The sequence below is a fragment of the Parasteatoda tepidariorum genome, chromosome 7 (genome assembly GCF_982258835.1).
Source record: "Parasteatoda tepidariorum strain Cologne lab strain chromosome 7, Ptep-v5.0, whole genome shotgun sequence".
Classification (NCBI taxonomy): domain Eukaryota; kingdom Metazoa; phylum Arthropoda; class Arachnida; order Araneae; family Theridiidae; genus Parasteatoda; species Parasteatoda tepidariorum.
This window is the reverse complement of record NC_141761.1, coordinates 100991646-101011024: the sequence shown is the minus strand read 5'-3', so window position 1 is coordinate 101011024 and position 19379 is coordinate 100991646. Positions and strand designations below refer to the sequence as shown.

Genomic DNA, 19379 nt, shown 5'->3' with positions numbered 1-19379 from the left:
AAATACTTGTATCTACACTCGATAAACTTTAAACAACATTTTTGCAATGTTGTGCAAATTGTATAAATATTGATTTCATGACAAAATATGCTGTATATTTCATGACGAAAAATACTGTAACGAAGTAAGACAGAAATCTCAAAAAGTACTCTTATCTATACTATATTTCAGTAAATTCAAAACGATATTTTTGCAATGTTATGTAAATTGAATAAAAATTGGAGTTCACAATGGAAAAATATTCATAAAAAATAATATAAAGTATACGACAAAAGTTTCAAAAAGAAATATATAAGTATATTTACTGTCACTGATTAAATTCAAGACAGTATTTTTTTTCTCTTTTTTTTTCTGTAATTCGATGTAAATTGTATTAAAATTTAAATAAATTGGTGAAAGTTTTCATGATGAAATATTCCAAAATAGTAAACCAAAAATTCTCAAAAAGTACACTTAAATATAATATATCAGTAAATTTAGAACGATATTCTTGCATTCCGATCGATTCTATGAACTTTATTTAAAATGTTTATGACTAAGTATATGTAAAGTTCTATAAAATATACAATAAATATACCTATAAAGCACACCACTTTAGACAAAAGTACTGTAAGACAAAAAATACTATAAAATATATTACAGTTCGATAAATTAAATAAGCTGCAATTGTTTCTATTGTTCCATTAGAAAAATTTTGAATTATTCAAATTTTTACAGCGATTGTTACCATTGGAGAAAAAGATGATGAAAATTAATATTGTGTTGCTTTTAAAATTTAATAATTGATATTTTTTTACACCAACAAAAGTATTATTTCCATTTTTTATGCAATTATTCGCCATATCAAGACCAGTTTCTCAAGAGTGTCTAAAACTTAATTCTAGAAGATGAATTCTAAGACTTTAAAAAAAAGTCTTAATATCATAAAAAATAGAAGTATAAGGAGAATTTCATAGTTCAGACATGAACATGGTGGATTTAAAACTAAACTTTTAAAATATCTTAGTGTTATTTTATGAAAAAATAATATATTTAAAATATAACAAGAATTTTTACTATATTTAAAATATAACATATTAATTTTTTAATATATTTAAAATATAACAAGAATTACGAAAATAAAGCGAAAATAAATAAGTTAATAAGGCACAATATATTTTTGATTTTAAGAAAGAAAACTGTTAATCCCTACTTAATATATAAATATTTAGAAATTGTTTTCGTTGTTACATATTTTATTTTGAATACCTGATTGCCATTACATCTTTTAAAACAATATTGTTAAAAGAATTATATTTAATCCGTTGTATAAAAATATACCCTACAAAAAGTTAAATACTAATCCAAAACATATTAAAACTAATAATATTTTAAAAATCTTTCTTATATGCATATTTTATTTTTAGTTATAATTCTTATTTATTATTGTTTTTTTTATATTTCTAGTTTGATTGGCATTGTACATCATAAAGCAATAATATCACAAAAGTTTTACTTATTCGTTGCGTTAAAAAATATCCTATTAATAGACAAATTAATAAACATCCCAATTTTTTTAAATGGTTAATTATACAGTACACTTTATTTTTAATTCTGAATTGAAATTGTAGCGCATAAGGAAATAATATTACAACAGTTTATTTAATCCATAATGTTAAAACATTTCCAACAAAAAACTGAATTAAAAAGTATACTAAAACTGTTCGTATGCTACATATTTTATTATTAGTATGTAGTTGACATTATACATCATAAATCAGTAATATCGAAGCAGTTATTTTTAATCCATTTCATTAAAAAATATCTCACGGAATGATAAATAAAAAAAAAAACCTGAAACTGCTTTGCATAAATATTTCATTTTTAATACTCATTTGATTCAATACTTCATAAAATAGCAACACCACAACAGTCTTCTTTAATCCGTTGTATCCTAAAAAAATATTTCCTGGTAAAACAGCCCCTTAAATATTGTACCTAAACCCTCCCCTCTTTAATTCAAAATTCAACAACAAAACACTTACCACTCTTTTTTTATATACATTATATATTGGGAAAAAATATATAAACGAACAATACCTACCTCTTCTCATGTTAAAACGCATGACCGCCATCTTTCTTTCTCTATATTTCTATACAATCCTAATCCCCACTAACTGTCAGCTGTGTCATACGTAATATTACTCCCCCTTTTCCCTCCATCACCCATAAAAACTACCCCTTTGTAGGTCCCTTAGGAGGGGAGAGAGGGATTCAGGGAGCATCTAGATAGGTGCATCACTCTCTGATGAAAAAGGGACCCAGGAAAAAAAGGGAAAAAAAATTTCACTCTCTCTCTGTTTTTCCTCAGCAGTGGTTTGACTTCGGATTCTACAACTAAAAAGGTTTTCAGTTGTTTTGTGAAGCGTTCTGAAGTAAGGTTGGCTGCTCCTGGCGCGAAACTCTCTTGGTTATACTACAATAAGGAGAGATTTTTGATGTATTTTACCGCCGTGATTGGCTTGGATTATGTGACTGGTGTATTGTGTCGTCTAGGAAGTGCAGTGGATTATATAGGTATTGTGCTGTGAAGAAGCTTACTTCAAGATCAATGGTAAGTACACACGTAACTCGAAATATCGATAAAAAAATACTGAGAAAGTGCTAAGAAATAGAAGATGAAAATAATTTTGATATCCTAAAATTAGGTTTTGATATTGAGGATATGAAATCATCTGTTATCCTTTATTACATATACGTTATTTAAAATAAAATTAGCATCCAATCTATCTTCGTGGTGACTGGATTTTTATGACTTAATACCTTTTTTATGATTCCTTAGTTCCTAAGATTATTTAGTTTCTATGATTATAAAAAATTTTTAATGATTGTTTACTTTTTATGGCAAAAAGATCGTTTCATTTATCAAAAATATTGAGATATGCGTGAATTTTGATTCTAAGAAATAGAAGATGAAAATAATTTTAATATTCTGAAATTAGGTTTTGATGTTGAGGATGTGAAATCATCAGTTATCCTTGATTATATATAAAGTTACGTAACTTGAAACGAAATTAGCATCCAATTGATCTTTGGTACTGGATTTTTATGACTTCTGTGATTCCTTAGTTCCTAAGAATATTTAGTTTACATGGTTATAAAAAATCTAATATGATTGTTTACTTTTTATTGTTATGAAAAATGTGATCGTTTACTTTTTATGTTAATTGGAAAATTTTATAGTAATTTTCTTACTACGACATTGGGAATTAATTATTAAGGAATGTTTATTTTGAAGAGAATAATTCTCACTTTGGTAAAAAATAGTATTCACCTTCGTTGGCTGTCCCTGGCTTGAATTTCTCAGAGGATACAAGTACATAGGGGGGGATTTTGACATATTTTCACAGACGAGATAATCGTTGATTACGTAAAAAGCATTTAAGCTTCGAAAAAGAAGATTGCATTGGATTATATAGGTATTGTGTTCTAAAAAAGCTTACTTGCATATCAATGGCAAGTACACATGTAACTCAAATTATCTATAAAATATATTGCAACTTGTGCAAATTCAATCAATCCATTATAAGAAATATGATAAGGATATTTTTAAGATCATAAAAATAGGCTTTGTTAATAAAAATACAGAATCATTAATTTTCTATAATAATTATTCACAGAGTTACGTTATTTGATATGAAATACAAGCATCCAATCTGTCCTTACAATTGAAATTTTATTGGTATATGATTGTTACATTTTTGAGGATTGATTAATTTCTGCAATTGTTTTGTCTCCAAGGTTATTAAACTGTTTATTTTTTATGATTATGGGAAAAATGATTGTTTACTTTTCATAGTAATGGGAAAAAATATTTTTTGTTTTCCTTTTTACGATAATGGAAATTAATTATCAAGGATTGTTTGATTTGAAGAAAATAAATAATCAGGGCAGAATGTTTACTTATTAACTTTAGTAGGCTGATCCTTGCGTGAATTTCTCAGAAGATGACAGCGTAAGAAGAGATTTTAATATATTTTTGCAGACGTGATAAACGTGGGTAACGTAAATGGCATTTAAGCTCAGAAACAGGAGATTGCATTGGATTATATATGAATTGCGTTCTGAAAAAGCTTACTTGCTGATCGATATCAAGTACACGTGTAATTCAAAATATCTATAAAGAGTATTTCAGCATATTTTAATAATACATCCCAAGAAATATGATACGAATAATGATTAAGTTCATAAAAATAGATTTTAATTATAAGAATGTGGATTCCTTAATTTTTTTGATTATTTACACGTTATTTAAAAGAAATATAAGTTTACAATTGGAATTTAATTTTTTTATTACTTTTACATTTTTCATGAATGTTTATTTTTTGCGATTATTTCACTTTAAACTTTTTAGGATTATAGGAAAAATAATTGTTTACTTTCCATCGCAATAGAAAAAAAAGTAAGAGTTTTTTTTTAAAATTTTTTTTTATAAGATATTGGAAAATAATTATCAAGGATTGCTTAATTTGAATTAAAAAAATTAGGGCAGTTTAGTAAATAAATTAGGGCAATTAGGGCAGTTTTGGGAGTATTCGATTAGGTTGGCTGTTTCTGGCATGAATTTCTTTAAATATACTACAATAAGGAGTTATTTTGATGTGTTTTCAGCACGTGATTGACTTGAATTACATAAATAGTACTTTTGCTTCGACATAGTGAGCTAGATTTATGTATTGTGCAGCGAAGAAGCGTTAAAATGTAGCTCAAAACATCGATAAAATTTATTTTAATTTATGCTAGTGTGTGATTGTCCATATTGTCCTCAACATCTGAAATAACAAATCGAAATACTTTTAAAATTATTTGTTTTTGTTGATGAAACAGAATGATTAATTTTTCCATATTATGGAGCTGTATTATTAATAGGATTATCTTTGAAATGCTGTAAAAGCTATTGTCCACGAATTATGAAATTTGTGTCCTTTTCTAACCCAAATTTTTTTCTTTTTTGAGAAAACTATTATAGATTTCCAATTACATTCTTTAAAAGCATTACATTTATAATACTATAAACATCATGACTAACATCTTAATTAAAGTGCATGCCCTTTCTCTAAGACATTTTTATGCCATCGTTAAAGTTATTTTTCAGTGTAGATATAATGGTTGATATATATTTTACTTTTTTACTTATTTATTTATTATTATTATTATTATTTTCATAAACGTTTAAGTTAACTAGAATTGTATGCTCTATTTTCCCTTCGCCTTTTAATCTTTCAATTTATATACATTTTAAATAGTGAAATAACTCAAAAAATTCAGAAGAACCTATTTGTTTGTTTTTCTTCCCTAAGACGTGTCTTTGAATCCTAAAAATTCAAGTTTATCAAAGTTCCATTAATAAATATATTACTGAATTAGCACTTTAGCAATTATTTTTTTTAAATACCCTTATGATATTTTTCATGTTGTGGATCTTTTTCCGAATAAAGTTTGAATCTGACTATTTACAACAAAATAAATATATTTTTACTAACTGAGCAATTTAAAATAAGCATATGTTTTTATGCTTTTGAAGTTTGTTGTAAACTCAAAACTATCAATTATAATAAACTTTAAATTATTTCTTGATGTTAAGATTACTTTTAAATTTTATTGTATTATTCATAATATTTTGATTCGACGAGGTGAATCAGAAAAGAATAAACAATCTTTTTATTATTATTATTATTATTATTATTACTATATTAACAAAAATTCAAACATTTAGGATTCTGATTTCATAATAAAATTAGTTTTCGTATCAATAACGCGTGTTTAAGAGAGAAAATGTTCTCTCTCTCAAAAATGTATATTATCATTATTCTCAACATTTTTAGAACAAGGATTTTACATTTTTTAATTAACAATTAGAATTTAAAAAATTTTTAGAATATGATTTTATAACAAAAGTAGATTTTGTATTAGTAAACGGTAAACTCTTTAAGTTAAGCTATTTTTAAACTTTATTAAGCAATTCTCCCGAATAAAAAATCTAATGTTATTTTTTAAATTACCACCGTTATTTTTATATACCAGTTACGAAATTTATGATATGATATATATTATGATATATGAAATTTATGAAATATATGATATATATTTAGATAGCTTTATTAAGCAATTCTTCCGAATAAAAAATCTAATGTTGTTTTTTAAATTACCACCGTTATTTTTATATACCAGTTACGAAATTTATGATATGATATATATTATGATATATGAAATTTATGAAATATATGATATATATTTAGATAGCTTTACTAAGCAATTCTCCCGAATAAAAAATCTAATGCTATTTTTTAAATTTTCACCGTTATTTTTATATACCAGTTACGAAATTTATGATATGATATATATTATGATATATGAAATTTATGAAATATATGATATATATTTAGATAGCTTTATTAAGCAATTCGCCGGAATAAAAAATCTAATGCTATTTTTTAAATTTCCACCGTTATTTTTATATACCAGTTACGAAATTTATGATATGATATATATTATGATATATGAAATTTATGAAATATATGATATATATTTAGATAGCTTTATTAAGCAATTCTCCCGAATAAAAAATCTAATGTTATTTTTTAAATTACCACCGTTATTTTTATATACCAGTTACGAAATTTATGATATGATATATATTATGATATATGAAATTTATGAAATATATGATATATATTTAGATAGCTTTACTAAGCAATTCTCCCGAATAAAAAATCTAATGCTATTTTTTAAATTTCCACCGTTATTTTTATATACCAAACGAAATTTATGATATGATATATATTATGATATATGAAATTTATGAAATATATAATATATATTTAGATAGCTTTATTAAGCAATTCTCCCGAATAAAAAATCTAATGTTATTTTTTAAATTACCACCGTTATTTTTATATACCAGTTACGAAATTTATGCATGTCAGTTTTTGCATCAGTAACGTGCATTTATAATTTAAACGTATGCTTTTAATATAAACGTGTCTCTATATAATATCTAATACAAATAATTTTGAAGAGGATTTCAGTTTTTATGGAGCTATAAAGGTCTTTTTTTGAATAAACAAAAAATTGTTTCTCTCTCACAAAAACACGGATTATCACTTTTACAACATTTTTAGAACAAGAACTTTATATTTTTTCATCATTTTTAAATCAACTGCTAGAATTCAAATATTTTTAAGATCCAATTTTAAAACAAATGCAGATTTTGTATTAGTAAGTGTAAACGCTTTAAGTAATAACTTCAATTTTTAAAGCTCTTAAGCAGTTTTCTCGAATAAAAAAATTTATATTATTTTCCATATTATTCCATTTATTTATACATACCAGGTACGGAATTTATGCCTGCCAGTTTGTATATCAGTAACGTGTTTTTATAATATAAACGTGCATAATTATCTAATATATGATACGAATAATTTTGAAAGGTTTTTAGATTTAAAGGTCCCTTTCGATTAAGTAAAAATGTGTTTCTCTCACATTAACACTTTTTTCAACTGTAAACACTTATTTCAAGAATTTTAGAACAAGAATTTTATATTTTTCATGATTTTTCAAACTACAACTGAAATTCTAATATTTTTAGGATCCCATTTTATAACAAAAATAGATTTTGTATTAACTTCTATTATTATTTTCTATTTTTAATGCTTATTACACAATTCTTCAGTATAAAAATCTAAGATTTTTCTCTATATTAGCATATAGTTACATATGCCAATTACGAAATTCATGCATGCCAGTTTTCGTAACAGTAGCGTGTACTTCTAATATAAACGTATTTTAAAAATATAAACGTAGATTTATAATATCTCTCAAAAAATGTGGATTATTACTTTTTTCAACATTTTTAGAAAAAAACTTTTTAGATTTTAGAAGAATTTGTACTATAACTTCTGTTTTTAGAGCCTATTACGCAATTGTCACAAATAAATCATCTAATATTATTCTCTATATTAACACAGTAACGCATGCCAGTTACGAACTAAGAGTTATTAAAACATTTGCTACGCATATTAATCAATAACTGAAAGAAATATCTCTAATGTCCACCCAACAAATGAGTTCGCAATTCGAAGGTGAGTGTGAAACAAATATTATTTTTTTAACTGTTAACCGTCTACCTTTTTTTTGCTCTGTAGTTTCCTTAAACATTGTTCAAAAGGTCAACCGATGCAATAGCGAACTCCACGAGTTAAATTTTGACCTGGTAAAACGCAAATAATTTTGAGAAAAAATGCGTATTTTTCTCCCAAAAACGTGTATTGCCATTTCTTTTTTTTAACATTTTTAGAAGAAGAATTTTACTTTTTTTCAAAATTTTTAAAACAACAACTAAAATTACAATATTTTAAGGTTCTGATGTCATATCAAAAGTAAAATTTGCATTAGTAAAGTGTAAACGCTTAAAGTAACAACTTCCATTTTTAAATCCAGTTACGCAATTCTCACGAATATCGAATATTATTCTCTATATTAGCACAGTAACACATGCCAGTTACGTTTTAAGAGTTATTAAAACACCTGCTACGCATATTAATCAATAACTGTGATAAATATCTCAAATGTCCACCCAACAAATGAGTTCGTTATATGAAAGTGACTGTGGCTATTAATCTGACGTTACGCTTTAAACAGTTATTATTTTTTTAACTGTTAACCTTCCAGCTTTTTTTACTCTCAAGTTTCCTTAAACATTGTTTAAAAGGCGTTCCAACAAATGCAATCACGAACTCCACGAGTTAAATCTTGACCTGGTAGACGGCAAATAATTTTGAAGAGCTTTTTAGTTACGAGAGGAGCTTTAAAGGTCCATTGTGATTGAGGAAAGGTGTGTTTCAATACTCAAACGTGACAGATGTTACTTTTTTTTTCTCATATTTTGATCTTAAGAGAAGATATTCATTCGCCATCGATAATATCGGAAAGAATTTAAGTGTATACTTAAGATTTTTTTACAAGATGATAGGTTGGTATCAGCTTTAAATCCTTGAAGAACGTTTTTGAAATCAGCGTGTAACGTTTTGTCATGATTATCTTATTTTTTGTTTCCCTAAGAGTCATAAATTATGAAGAAAAATATAGATTTTTTGACACAAGATAATTTTTTTTTTCTCTATCGAGTTTTTGTGTTACGCTTGCTAATAAGCTTTTTGTTTATTCATTTATTCGTAATCTAAATGATGGACAAATAGAGTTGAGTCCTTGAATTCGTTTTGAAAAACAATAAATGTTTTAAATATTGCAAAACAACGAAATTAAAGCACAAATCAGAGGTATAGAAATGTGCATAATTTTATGTATTTCCAACTTATTATGCATTTTCCATCATTTCTAATCATGTATAATCTATTATGTATTTTCCATGATTTCTAATTATATATAATCGAGTATATATTTTCTATCACGTGTCCATTTCTGTATTTTAATTTGTGCTCTCTATACACGTTAGTCATGCACTGTCGAATATTCCGGTAAAAAATACCGGCACTCAGGATGTCGGTACTTATTACCATAAAATCCATTTTAACTGGAATATATTTCTGAACAGAAAATTTGATATACCGAGTACTAATTACCGTGAAGTAACTGAATCCCTCCAATTAAATAAATAAAACTGTAAAAATTACGGTATAACATTTAATGGTAAAAATGGATTTTTCAGAGAATGCACCCGAAGTTTTGATAATTTATACAGTAATTTGATTTGGAATTTTTTACAGATTTGCGAAGCACAAAATATGCCGTCTTTTGAAAAGTTTTTTTTCTTTGAGTAAATTTTTTCTACATTTATACATTTTAACAATTTATGTTTGATAAATCTAATCTTCAATTAATTGTAATTCATATTAATTTGGATGTAATAGTAAATCCAATATTCGGACAACTTTACTGCAACTTTTATATGATGATCCGAAGTTGAACTAGATTAAATATTATGGTATTTCTTATAGTTGACAACACAATATTCCGGGTCAACTTGAATCAAAACGTAGTTCAATTAAAGAATTTATTAAAATTGAAGAAAATGTGTATTGCCTTATGGTTCAACGTTCAGGCGAACTTCCTAAGAATGAGTAAATTATTTTTTCAAGTGAAAAGAAAATATTTTAAGCTGACACATTTTTGAATTCTCTTTTTTTTTTAGCAATCAATATTAATCTGAGTGATAAATGTTTTATTTGTAAGAGCTAATCAGTTTAATAACAAACACTTTTAAGATTAAAATAACATAAAATCCATGCTGTATCAGGTAACTGTAGAAAGTCAATGCAAAATTCAAATATTACGAAATACAGCACTGTTTGTTCATCTATTATGTTTACCATTATTTATTTTTTGTGTATATTCAATTGTGAATTTTCTATCATTCATTGTTATGCATCATAAGTTAGGTATTTTCTACATTTTATTACTATGTATCATCAATTATGTATATTCCATCATGCATTACGTATCATCACCCATGTATTTCCATCACAACTTTATCTCCATGTTTTCTGCATTACAACAATTGTTAGTTTAATTATTTAATCATTAACAAAACTTATAATATATTAAAATCTGAGGTGAATACGAAGAAATTTTCTTTTGATTTCAAAATTTTGTAGTAAAGTTTTTAGAAAAATATGGAACGATGCATTTTTCATTTACTAAACATTTACATTTTCAGTAAATATCAATTCATTAAATTAAACCATTTGTTTAAGAGCACTCGCCTCTTAATAAAGTGACCCATGTTCGAATCCCAGCAATGGCTGGTTGATACGAATTCCACATCCGACTCGCCCTGACACAAAATATCCTCAGTGGTAGATGGATCATGGGTTAGAAATCCCTTGCCGTCAAGCAAACAGTAGTAAGTTTTCGCGGTTTTCCACTCCATATAACGCAAATGCTAATTAATTCTATCTAAAAAGTCCTCCATGAAGGCAAATTTCTTCTAATACTTGATCCTGGAGTTCCCTTGTGTTCTGGATTGGGTTCAAAATTACAAGGTTGAACATCGGTAGTTGAAAACTCATAATTTGGTCTGCTGTTAAACAATGGCTATGAAATGAAATAAAGAATCTTTTCTTGAGAGTCAGTTGTGACAGTTGCTCATCAACGCGCATCACAAAACTTAACTCAAATATTTTTTTTTTATTCAATTCAGATTGTGCACGTACTTTAGTAATCATCTAATGTATAAAACCCTTACCTAAAAATGAGTTCATTGTATACATTTTTATGATACATATATATATATAAATAATTTAGCTGTCTAAATTTCATCTATAGGCAGAAATCAGGTTTTAATCCTTGAATAATGTTTTTAAAATACTAGGAAACCAGCAACAAATACTAGGAAACTATTTTTCATGATCATCGCATTTAATTCCGTTACGGCATAAATTATAACCAAAAATATATGTGTGCCTTGGAAAAGCGTGTTTGAAGTAAGCGTAAAACATTTAGTCATGCAATAAATTCATCTCTCTTTCTGTAGAAAAGTTATGCATTCACTTTCAGAGTTTTTTTATATTGTTCTCAGTTGTAAACTATTGTTTATACCTTCATTCGCATTTTAACTGAATGACTAGTTAAATCCTTGAGTTTTTTTTTCTCTCCAAAATATGATTTTTCCTCGCCAAATATGCGAAGAACGATGATAAAGATGATTTTTATTAGCTTACGTTGCTTTTCAACGGCTTATAGTGAACTCCCGTATATAGTGAACGAAATGCTCGGTCCCGTGCCTTGCTATACACGTATAATGTTATTTTTTAGTGAATATAGTGAACCAAAAAAGTGAAGAAGTTGGATATAATGAACTTTTTTCTGTCTTCGACTGATCCCCCTCCCCATTTTCTTTGTAATAATTTTGAAATTTCTACTTCAAAATAAATACATATACCGATTTTTAAAACCATCTGTGGAAACTACTTTTATGTGCTCGAATGGCAGGTTAGACAGGTTTAAAAAACGGAATAACAGAAATTCAGGAAAAATTATCTGAGAGTCGGGAAGTGTTTCCATATCTGATGTTGAGGATTTCTCATCAGCTAAAGATTACTAATTTTTATTTGTACGCAAGACGAAGAGTGATGAAAAATAATACATTTTTTGCTACTACACAATATTTTTCAGTCAGTTGTATGAATATAATGTAATATAAGGGAGGAGTTTGGGAACCATTAGTGAAATTGCCTGCGTAACGGATATAGTGAACTCCCGGTTATAGTGAACAGAAATTTCGGTCCCTTGAAGGTTCACTATAGCGGGGTTTGACTGTATATATATATATATATATATATATATATATATATATATATATATATATATATATATATATATATATATATATATATATATATATATATATATATGTATATATTTTTTTTTTTTTTTTGCTGACATAATTGTGTGAGCTGATGAAGAGTTATATCTTATATCTTTTCTTCATTTTGTTTTCCGGATTTCAAGGAGTTTTTTTTTAAATTTTTTTTATTTTAGATAAATAAATTTTTCTTTAAATATTTAGAAAAATAATTTTATTTTAATTCTTTTTTATTTTAGATAAATAATTTTTCTTTAAATATTTTGAAAAATAATTTTATTTTAAGTATTTTTTATTTTTCTCCTCTTCTTGTCATTAGTCTTTATTATTTTCCATATTTTCGCAATATTTCAACTTATTTTATGAGTTCTATATATTTGCAGCTTATGCGCAGTTAATAAAACTTATTAATTTTCTAATTTTCTTCGTTTTTCACTTTTCTTTTAATCCTTTTCGTCTTGATTGTGATATATATATATATATATATATATATATATATATATATATATATATATATATATATATATATATATATAACGGTGAATGTTGACAGCAGATAGTCGCTTTGGTAAATGTTAGATATACAACTAGGTCTAGTTAGGTGCCACTGCCCGGTATACACAAATATAATAATATCGAGGAATAAATTAATATCAAATCAGATATAACAAATAAAAAGTGTGGAAAGCACTTGATTCCGCACTTTAATTTTTTTCACAGTACTTTATCTAGTTGATCTACAGATATAAGTAAAATGTATTTTTACGACTTTCGAACTTTACCGGTAACTTATACATAAATCGGTCAAATAAGAAGATTTTTTTTTTCTTTCATTAAAACTTATGCTCAATAAAAATAGAACTCTAAAATTTGCAATCTTTCAGCAAATGATACATAAGTTACAGAATTTTTTTTCTTCCTTCATTATAACTTATGTACAATAAAAATGGAACTCCGAAATTTGTAATCTTTCAGCAAATGGTATAGGTTACAGTATTTGCTAAATCACAACGAAATCCTAACTCTTTCCAAGGTTTATTCATAATGATGTAGAAAATCTTCAGCTGCTAAACGTGAATTTGATAACAGCTGTAAAGATTCCTGTTTGAGTGTGTATAATAAGGTTTAAGGACATGTTAGAACTTTTGTCACCAAGAAGACGTATGATATCATCATAAAAATACTCTAAAAGATCCCACTTTATAACATTTATGAAAGCATTATTTTACAAGTTTAAATTTGTTTCGAGTAGCGTCAAATTTCTAAGGAATTTTTTTACACTTTGTTACTTTTCGTTATTATAAATCCGTCACAGTTTATAACCTAATTTTCAATTTATAACCTAATAAAATAATAATTTTTTTTCTATTTTATCAAAGTAATGAATTAATTAGAATAATGTTTCTGAACCAGATGTAAGGAAATGGATGGCGTATAACGAATTATTAGTTATTTTCAATTTTAATTAATAAACAAATTTTTATAAATCATAAAATAGTGTAAAGCTGTAAAATTATCGAAGGTTAACAACAACGAACTTTAATTTTAAAGGTAAGAAAATTCTTTTAAATTATGTAAACTGACTTACAAATTTTCGAAAAATATTTATTAATATTCCCCTCACTTTTGCGAAAAGTTTCGCTAACCCGCCTGCAAAAAAAGAAAGAAAATTTTTTCTTCTTCTTTTTTGTAAGCCAGCGTGAGCTAACGATTTCCTATAATATTCATAAGTTGTCGGTAGTGATTTTATATAGTATTTCGTTAAAAATAAAAGAAAAATCTAAATTAGAGGAACTTATTTTCGATAAAAATGAGTAAAAAAAAATTGCATAGCAACATAGACCTTCAATTTTTTTCCTCTCTGCGCTGAAGTTTTTCTTTCACAACATTCTTTATGTGCGTTTATAAAACTTTTCTCTTTACGCCTAAACGATGTATAAAAGGAAACTATGCTGACACCTTGATCCCTATGCCACCAACCTCAACCCCACCCCCTGTACAAGCCCCCTACAACATCAACTCAAATCGGTACACACCCATGTCCTTGTCCCGACCGAGAAAAATTTCACCGCCTCCTATATTCGACAGGCTGAGCAGATACGCTTTTTTTTTATTCCATACGTCCCCCTTCCCCCCACGTCATCATGGTAGGCCGTTTTGTTGCGCGAGACGAAGTTCTCACCGACCGCGTAATTAGTTGCCACGCACGCACCGGGAACATTTTCTCCCAACCCCGTCCCCAGTAGGTTATTTTCTACTTTTTTATATTTTCGAACGCTTTTTTTTTCCCGCCATCCCTCGTCCGTCTCGCCTGACAGGCTTCTGTCCAAACCACGTGGTATTGAGTTGGATATATTCGGAGGACCCTATACAAAGAAACCTAATGAAGCGGGCACTCCATTCGATGTACGTCTTGGGCAAGAGGTTCCATTTTTTTTCTTCTTTTTTTTATTGTTAATTATTTGATGTTGGGGTAACGCACCCGGCTGTCGGAAGGGTGCTTCTCATCAGGAAGGGGTGTACCACATATGGAACAATTTTGTGAATGAGTGATTTTAAAACATTAATAATTCCAGTTAAGTGAAAATTGAGAAAAAAAATCCGTTAAAATTTTTTTGAAAAAATTTTTAAACGAAAAATTAACTGACGTTTTTAAATTATTAAAGTTTGTTTAGAACTGTTAAAAAAATTTTTTTCAATTGATTTTTTTCTTATTTTTAATTATTTGATGTTAGAGTATCGCACCCGGTGGGGTGCTTCTCATTAGGAAGGAGTGTACCACATATGGAACAATTTCGTGAATGAGTGATTTTAAAACATTACTAATTCGAGGTAAAAATTAGGGGTAGGGGGAATCCGTTAAAATTCACTTAAAAAATTTTAAAATGATAAATTTATCGTTTTTTCTAGTTTATTAAATATTGTTTAAGACTGTTGAAGAAAACAATTTAAATTTGGACAAGATTTGGTTTCAAGTTAGGCCTACTTATGATTAGCGCATTTTATAAAATTGATTTTTAAACATTTTATAGTTAAAGCTTTTTTTTTTTCTATTAAGGTATTATAAATAAAATATTTAATGCACAATTTCTATAGATTATTTGACAGTGAATACAATTTTGTAGAATGCGCCAATTCTGTATAACTTGCAGTACTTAGAGCAAAGTTCAGAAATTTTACCATATAAGGATAAACGTATCGTCGGGTAAAAATGTTATAATGTAATATAATGTTAAGTATGTTGGCTACTAATTTTTAGCTTCTAATTTTTTTTTTTTTTTTAAATAAAGGCCCATTTTAAAAATAAGTCAGATATATTTAAAAATTAAGTTATTTATTATGCATAATATGAATAAATAGATATGCAAAATTATTAATATTTTATTTTATTTTACACCTTGATAGACGAAATTTATTTATTTTATTAAATGTAACTAATGGTTGTCAGCTTTATTATTTATTTATTTTTATTTATTATGTAGCTTAGAATTGTATCAAAATGTTTTCAACTAGCGTTTTTGTTAAAGCAGAACTAATTTTAAAATTGAAATCCTTATAACGCTACAATTAAGCGGTAAATGTTAAACAAAGTAATTTTAACTTCGAGAATCATTATTTCGTTAATTTTGACGTAAAGACACCGAAGTGTTACGTTAATTTTCGATAAAGATCTGTAACGCTAATTCAACGCTAACTATGTTAACTTTTTCATCCAACGTTAACGATGTTAACTTTTTCCTTCAACGTTAAACGATGTTAAACGTTCATTCAACATTAACGGTGTTTAACGTTCATTCAACGTTAATATTTAATAAAATTATTTTTACTTAACTTCAACCTAAAGTTACTTTAACGTTATTTTGTTACCTTTACTGCACCTACTTTAATGTTACTTACGTTTACTGTAACAACGTTTTTCGAATCATGTCTCGCGGAATTAAATTTGTCATTTGTATTGTCAATTTCTTATCAATTTTCGTAATTATTAAAGAAAATAAGCAAATGTTAATTTTTAAATATTTGTAATTAAATAAATTATAATCCTCCTTCACTATAAGAAGACGCTAAAAATGAATTTGGGAATAATTAACTTCACTGTCTGTAAATATAAAACTCGAACTATTTAATCGTTAAGACCATTACTTAAATTACCATGTCTAGCTAATTTTATATAATTCCTAATTATCTTTTTTTCCGCATTAGATTTTAAACAGCTATGTAATTTTGCTTGGGGGTTAATCTTTTCTCTTAATAATCCTTATTTCTAATGTTTATTAAAATCAATTAATCAGCTTGTATTACTTTGTCATATTAGCGTTTAAATAATGTATTAAAAACGTCTTTAAACAAAAATAAGGTATGTAAGTAAATAATAAAGTGGAGCCATTCAAGCCGAAAATGCCCGAAACGGCAGAAAACATTTTTATTGGTGGTTTTCTAGCACTTTCACTTTCCGCTCTGTCAAACAAAAATATGAAAATCCCCGGATATTAACGCTCCCCCCCCCCTTCCAAACTCTCATCAAAATAAATACAAACGATAGGAGGCGAGGTGTAGTGGCAACATTAAAAAGATTGCAAAAATCTTTCTATTTTTACACGGGCGATTAGCTTCTTGTTTAATGATCATGGCGAGTTAAAAGCCACAGTTGATAATTAGTGGTAAGAGCCCTTTCTCAAAGCGCTTTTTATCGAATTACACTTAAATAAGCGCTTCCGTCTTAATGAAGGGTTAAATTAAGAAGGGAGTAAAAAAATTGTGACGTTGGGGGGGGGGAGGGAGAGGGGGGGTTGGGTGACACAAAGGGCGGACCGAATGTTGACTCTGTCTTGTTTTTCGGGTTCCGACAATATGACACCTTACTGCGCAAATAATTCTCTGCTCATTACTAAGCGACCGCCGCTTAAGCGATTCTTTCAGCTCGCGTTATTTGCAGAAGAGAAGGGAACTTCCAAAAAATGCGCCACCGCCGTTTCTCCCAGAAGGCGTGGCGGCCGAGTACCACCGCATTTTGAGTGACGGCTGTCAATTTTGATGACGTCATAGACGTGTACGCCCAGCGCCGAGAGCGCCGCCGATTGGCTTCCACCGCTTGTAGGTACCACGTGGGTTTAGGCAAAGTGAGAGGGTGCGGGCAAAGCTTTGAGGACAGTCATGTTTGTTGATAGGGCCGATCGGTGAGTGCGTTGCTGTGTGTTTGCCTGGCTATACCTCGTTTTTGTGCGGCGCGGGGGGCAGAAACCCCGAAGAACACGGTGGACTGGAACGCCGAATGTCATGTCGCCCGTTGGATACTCCTGAGATGGCGACGCCGTGGTATTGATTTGGCGGTGAACCTTGGCGACCATGTATCCGAACCGACACCCGGTGAGTTAACCCTAAAACCTTCGCCCTAATAGAGCCTCTTAATTGTTCTCGCCTCTCCGCTTCGCCTAATGAATTTCACTCATTACTTGGCTCCGCTTAAAAGATCGCTATTCGCCGATCATTTCCGAACTACTTTTATATTTTTACGTTCGGGCTCTTAATTTTTTAATCGAATCTTCGTGGTTAATTCCATGCTTCTGCTTTAGGAGCAAATTTAAGTTAATTAGAACTTTTTTTTTAACTTGTTATTTAATTTTCGCACATCGTAGATGTTTTAAGTCGAAATGCAAATGTGCTTGTTTAAGAGTCGTTGCCAATATTTTTTTTTCTTCCTTTGGGTAATTGTTCGACAAAACCAGTTAGGATGTTTGAAGTTTCTATTATTTATGTTTTGTTCTTTTAGCCCAGGTTTATTTGGACAAAGGAGTTTTTAATGTGCCTTAAGAATTAAGCAAAAAGTTTTCTGTTTTGCTTAATTACTTAAATTGTACGTTTGTAAGTTGGGTATTGATTTCTAAGTGATATTTAGGCTAATTATTGCTGGGTTTTTTTCTGTGAATTTGTGCTTTCCAATTACAGTTTAATAGTTCAGTAAATCAGCAATTTCTTTACGTTTTAATTTCTTAGAAAGAAATAATGATTTGCTTGAAACGTCACTCTTTAAAAAGTTTAAGAAAACATAAAAATTAACTCTGATTTTTCTTTTACCCCCTAGTTATTTAAAAGCAACTTATAAGTTACAGGAAAAAAAGATTTTTTAATAATTATAATTATTCATTCCTTATAGTTTTTAAGTGCTCAATATTGCTAATAAAATGTGTTTTGTTAACCAAGTATTACAACTGCGACTTTAAACATCTTAAGCATTGACAAAGACTGTCACGATATTACTTGTAAACTATTATGTTTAAAAACTTTTATCTAAAATTTTGTCTATTTTTGAGAACAGATAATTTGCATTTAAAAAGTTTTGTCACGAAGTGTACGTATAAATTTTCTAAAAAAACCTAGCTTTAAGTATATTACAAAATATATACTGCTAATAATGAATTTTTTTACGTGTTTTCATACTTTAATTTGTATTGTGCAAATCGAAAATTGTAGAAATATACTAATAAGTTGTGATGAAATGAAATTTTTTTCAATTTTTTGCTTCTGTGTTTGTTGCTCGTATTAGTTCTAGCAGAGTTGATATTAAAAACAACATAAAAATGATCTATTTTATAGCTTTAGCTACATAAATAAACTTAAATAATTTATTACAACATGTATTGACGAAAATTCATTCAAACATGTTGACATGTAAGTAAAAATTGTGTATCATACTTAAATAATTTATTACAACATGCATTAACGAAAATTCATTCAAACATGTTGACATGTAAGTGAAAATTGTGTATCATACTTAAATAATTTATTACAAGATGCATTAACGAAAATTCATTCCATCATGTTGACATGTAAGTGAAAATTGTATATCATACTTAGATAATTTACTACAACATGCATTAACGAAAATTCATTCAAACATGTTGACATGTAAGTGAAAATAGTGTATCATACTTAAATAATTTATTACAACATGTATTAACGAAAATTCATTCAAACATGTTGACATGTAAGTGAAAATTGCGTATCATAATCACAATTC

General features: G+C 27.7%; 1 protein-coding gene across 15 annotated transcripts in view; it reads left to right on the top strand.

Annotated features, from left to right (window-relative positions):
* Window positions 1–2327: 2327 nt before the first annotated feature.
* LOC107445534 (transducin-like enhancer protein 4) overlaps window positions 2328–19379 on the top strand; it is a 290011-nt gene continuing 272959 nt past the window's right edge. For 4 of the 15 annotated variants that reach the window (XM_043042554.3, XM_043042553.3, XM_043042559.3 and 1 more), the window contains exon 1: window positions 17494–17728. In XM_043042554.3, the coding sequence (XP_042898488.1) occupies window positions 17708–17728 (21 nt within the window). In that variant the 5' untranslated portion in view covers window positions 17494–17707. Of the gene's footprint in view, window positions 2594–17461; window positions 17729–19379 lie in introns of those variants that run through there. The other 11 variants (XM_087168360.1, XM_087168363.1, XM_087168358.1 and 8 more) reach the window with 5 other exon arrangements.